Here is a 4,790-nt window from a genome sequence, read left to right as displayed (position 1 = left end):
CTAACGTTATTGCAAAGAGGCATTTTAGATAGCCTTAAGATACATTGATTATATACCTTTCATGTGATTGTCATGAGCTTTAAAATCCATATGTTTTAGGAAAATCAGAATTGGATCCACTATCTACATGTACATATATGCATGAGCCCCCTAACTTTGTAGAACGTCACTTGAACGAAATTCATTTGACCAAACAAGCTGGACAAGTTAATTAGGAAATTCCATTGGAAACAACACGAGCAACAAGAACTCATTGCACAAATAGAAGTAAGCAATACCCAATGATAGTTTTTACACTTGTCAGAAGTGAATGAAAAGTGAATGTCGTATGTTCTAATTTCATTTTTATTGAGTGCCTTGGTGCATGATGCCTCGTGCCTCAAGAATCAACTAGAAACGGGAAGTCTGATGTACTCTCATGGCACCATAGTTCGAGCCTCGTTACAGAGTAGTGAACTGGGACAGGATAATCACGTGGAAATTTCATGCTAATTTCTACAAAGCTTTGCACAGATACTTGCAACTTTTCGGGTTTTCTTCTTTTTTTCCCGACGCCATTTCCCTTGGCAAGGCAATCGGAAAAAGGTTAGTGTGTAATATTCAGCCAATTCACATCTCTTATATGGAGATGATTCCTTATAAAAGGAACAAGTCTTCTTTGTGCCATACTCAGGTGCAGTTCCAAAAAGTACACAATAATATACTTCGACACACACCTTTGGGTAACCTTTTCCTGCTTTTAGTGTGGATTTTCAGACACATCATCTTAAGATTTGAAATTTATTGGCAAAGGGAGGACACATGCTTTAGAAGTTATCGCAGTTTCCTAACATGAGTGAGGTCACTGGTTCAAATCTCCTCCTCGACCTATCTCAGGGAAACTTTTAGATACCAGCTACACCCGCAGACGGGGAATCAATTTGATACAGGACTTTGGATTTGGATGATGTGATGACGGCTTACCATGGCCGGGCGAGGCTTAAAAAGAAAAATCCTTATTCCCTAAAACAGGTCTGAAGAGGTTCAGCACGATATGGTGCATTTACACGAGATATACAGTATTTATGGACACCTAATTTGACAAATCATTAATAAATGTTAGACATCTGAAAAAGCGGACTAAATGTATAGTTTTCAATATGCATGCGTTCAAAGGTCTCCGACACATTTAGCGTTTTTTTTGACTAAGCATGTTAATTCAATTCGAGAATGATGTGACCAAAGTTTCAATGCACAAATACATGTCAATATCATTTACGAATTAATTCCAATCAGCTAAAGCCTTGGTCTTGGCCATGGTCCGAAGTATTGGTCCGAATTTTGAGGTGAATCAACATAACTGATCTTAAAAATACAAGGGGCTCAGACAAAGTTTCGATGTAAATGAATTTTAGTCCCTTTTTCAGATGCCACACACTTCCGGAATTGCTCGTCAAATCATGGGTCCAAATATATAGTGTATGAATGCATCATTCGTCAAATGTGATGGCTGTGAAGTGGAATATGTAAGACACTGCACAATCCATCTTCTTTTACAGGAATATCTACTGCATGAAATTCATATCAAATTTACACTTGCCTAATGTATGAACTTCTTTACGTGTAGAATAACACAAACTGTACTTTCATCAATGGAAATTCGTTCAATGTGGACACCTTAAAACACTAACATCTTAGGGTAAATTGTAATTGCCAATTTGAAGTTGATGTCTACAATGTCGAAAACATAAAAGAGGCCGCCAAAAAATAATTCAAGTTGAACAAACAAACTAAATGTCGCAAAGAAAGACGTGTTGTAAAAACTGGCTTAAAATGCCAGTCGTGTGGTTATGTCACTACATAATGGCCCAATTGAACTATGGTGATAGATGACTGCCAAATACAACTACTATAGATTAAGTCTGATGCCAACCCAAAACCAAATGAAAAGTAATAATTAGTAACGGCTGAAGTTCTTTTTAAAAGATTCGAGTCAAGCCATTTTTTTTCAAATTTGGGTTAAAGACTCGAATCCACTGGGACATAAGTCCGCACTTGCACAAGCACTAGCCAAGACCAAGATCCAAATCATTAAAGGTGTAAAGTATAGGGAACTCTGTTGTTTGTTAACTCAATATTTGTGCATGATCACAGAAAATATCCATATTAAAAAAGTGCATGAACCTGATCAACCAGGATAATTAGTCTGCTTGTTATGTGTGCAGATCCGATGTCATGGCTCCTCTTCCATCACTGTGGGTGCGCACAAAAACGCCTACGAGAAAGCTCTCGAATCTTCGATGACTCACCGAATTTAGACAAGTGCGAGGATAACTCAAGCGGCAATCGGCGGTGCCAAGCTCGCTTGGATGGAATTTACTAGTCCTGAAGGCGGGAGACTCTTCGAGAAAACTCTCCGTCAATATTTGTACATATATACATCCCAACATGAATGAACAACCAACAGAACAGTCCAAGCTTCTGACAGAAAAGCAAGACACCACTCTGAAGAACTCTCATTCTGAATAGTATAATGCCTGGTGAAACTAACAGTGTCCCATTGACCCTTCGAGACTCGTTTTTCAAAGATGACTTTTTCCGCTCAGCCTGGAACGATTTTGATCGAGTTCGAGAAGAAATGACCCGAGAAAGCCGAGAGTTCTGGAGCCGCGTCCGTCTTCACCAGGCGGTGCCCGCTTTGGATGATGCTACTCAGCATGGATCCTTGAAGAACGCCCAAGACAAGATTGAAAACAAGTCCTCCACTTGCTCTAGTTCCTCCCATCAGTTACAGCAGCAACACCAATCCAGCCGCAGTCAGAGTGAAAAGCAAATCTCCAATTCGTCCTCAACGTCATCTTCTTCATCAGATCGAAAGAACAAAGCATTGGCTCGTCCAGAGGATTTCTTCAGTGGACCCTCTTTCTTCCCCAAGTGGATGATGCCCACCATGGGATGCGATTGGGACGATTTTGGCTTCTTTGGTTCGCCAATTATGAAAGACTTGGATTTGTTTCAGCACACGGATCGACAGATGGTTCGGATGACCAATGACGACAAGAAATTTGAATTGAGTCTTGACACGCACGAGTTTCAGCCCAACGAGATTAAAGTCAACGTCACTGGCAACGCCTTGAGTGTTGAGGCGAAGCATGAAGAGAAGGCAGATGATTGCTTCTTGTCGCGGCAATTCAGTCGGAAGTACACACTTCCCGAGGGTTGTGAGGCTCACAAAGTTCAGTCAAATTTGTCCGCAGATGGGGTCCTCGTGATTACGGCCCCAAAGAAAATGACAAGGATGACCCAAGAAGGGCCTAGGGCCATCCCTGTTACAGTTCAGACATGAAGAATTTAAAAAGTTGAACTGAGACCAGATGGGGTGGGTGCACATACTAGTATTAATTGATCATTGGGCAATTTATGTGCTAGAAATACAAATTTATGAACCCCTCCCCACTCCACTTTTGACTGACGAGTGTCCTTTGATCAAATGTGCAATTTGATGTGAAAAATATCAAATGGCGAGCTTGGGCCCCAAAATAGAGTACCAAATAGCCACAAACAATTTACTTTGAGACAAAAAAATAATCAAATGCTGTACCTAAAGCTATGGGTTCCAAAGCAACACAGAGAAAGATGTGCTTGACGGGTTTGAGTATCTGAAGAATTTGTCCATCTGTAGTTAACTACATGAGTTGTTTATTTTGGATTCTTAGATATTACGGTGAGAGAACAAGTTTTTCGAATGTCATTTTCCTACTTAATACAAGTCTGATAAAAGCATCAAAATATAATTAGAGTCAATATGACGTCAAAACAATGGTTTACTAATTGTAGTGGTCGAGGATTCACTATGGATTTGAACGTTTTAGATGGATGGATCAGTAGCAACATCAGTGTCGTTATTGGCAGTGTTGGAGGCTTGAGTTTGGCTTTCAGTGGTTTCAACCTCAGGTTCCTGTGTTGTCTCGGTGCCCTCCTCCCCTTCGTCGTCTTCTTCCTCACTTCCACTGGTATTACCTATGAACAACAAATAGCCCATGATTAAATAGTCAGGTCATATCTAAGTACTATCTGCTATCTATCTGCGTGTTGTATCTATCTATCTATGTATCAAAAGTTATTCGTCATGCAGTCAGGACAACCAATTGAAGCCATCACTTCATTCCATGCATGACAAACCATTGAAATGGTATTATCATGAGGGTAGGCAGTCTGGCTAATCCAAGCCTGGCAAATCCAAGTCTGGCTAATCTTTCTTACCAGGCAGAATGCCGCACCACTTCTTCACCACTGGCCTGCTGACCTTCTTAGCCTCCACTTGAACAGTGATGCACACTTCCCGTGGCACGTCGATGCATTTGACGCGTTGCTCCAACTTGGGAATGATCTTGTTGGTAGGATTGCAGATTCTCTGAGGATTCAAATGACACACCTCCTCGGGAACATCTTGAACAAACTGCAAAAGAGGGACTGACTGGAGCTTGTTGGTCCGCAATACCATCCATACATCAATCCATCCATCCAATCCAAGCAAGCACTGGCAATTTCTCATTATAAATCACAATACCATAAGAAAGAAAGAAAGAAAGAAAGAAAGAAAGAAAGGAAAGAGAGAAAGACGAAAGTAATTGCTGCATGTTAGTGAGGATATGTACAACTTACGGTTTTGATTTCATTGGCACACACTCGGGGACCTTGAGTCAATGGACAGCTCTCTGGACCACACACCTCCCGGACCTCTTGCCGACAATCGGTCTCTGGGGTCAACTTGGTGCTGTTCATCTTCATCACATTGCACACTTGTCTGG

At 41.0% G+C, this 4,790-nt stretch overlaps 2 protein-coding genes across 2 annotated transcripts; one reads left to right on the top strand and one right to left on the bottom strand.

Moving 5' to 3' along the window:
* Positions 1–2,419: 2,419 nt before the first annotated feature.
* Positions 2,420–3,440, top strand: LOC131884815 (uncharacterized). Its single transcript, XM_059232698.1, has one exon. The coding sequence runs from the start codon at positions 2,513–2,515 to the stop codon at positions 3,323–3,325; it is 813 nt and encodes a 270-aa protein (XP_059088681.1). The 5' UTR covers positions 2,420–2,512; the 3' UTR covers positions 3,326–3,440.
* LOC131884816 (uncharacterized) lies at positions 2,607–4,783 on the bottom strand. The gene is made up of 3 exons (XM_059232699.1): positions 4,645–4,783; positions 4,243–4,438; positions 2,607–3,999 (listed from the first exon to the last, which is right to left on the bottom strand). The coding sequence occupies exons 1-3, from the start codon at positions 4,768–4,770 to the stop codon at positions 3,848–3,850; spliced, it is 474 nt and encodes a 157-aa protein (XP_059088682.1). The 5' UTR covers positions 4,771–4,783; the 3' UTR covers positions 2,607–3,847.
* Between the last annotated feature and the right edge of the window lie 7 nt (positions 4,784–4,790).

Source organism: Tigriopus californicus, chromosome 8, assembly GCF_007210705.1.
Source record: "Tigriopus californicus strain San Diego chromosome 8, Tcal_SD_v2.1, whole genome shotgun sequence".
Lineage (NCBI taxonomy): Eukaryota > Metazoa > Arthropoda > Copepoda > Harpacticoida > Harpacticidae > Tigriopus > Tigriopus californicus.
The sequence above is the reverse complement of the archived record's forward strand: the minus strand, read 5'-3'. Positions and strand labels throughout refer to the sequence as shown.

Bases quoted from the DNA above. Each gene is read 5' to 3' on its own strand.
- LOC131884815 (XM_059232698.1), top strand. From the start codon at position 2,513: ATGCCTGGTGAAACTAACAGTGTCCCATTGACCCTTCGAGACTCGTTT.
- LOC131884816 (XM_059232699.1), bottom strand. From the start codon at position 4,770: ATGAAGATGAACAGCACCAAGTTGACCCCAGAGACCGATTGTCGGCAA. The intron at 4,439-4,644 runs GTAAGTTGTACA...CCTCTTTTGCAG, and splicing joins GTGCCAATGAAATCAAAACC to TTTGTTCAAGATGTTCCCGA. The intron at 4,000-4,242 runs GTAAGAAAGATT...TGTTGTTCATAG, and splicing joins GTGGTGCGGCATTCTGCCTG to GTAATACCAGTGGAAGTGAG.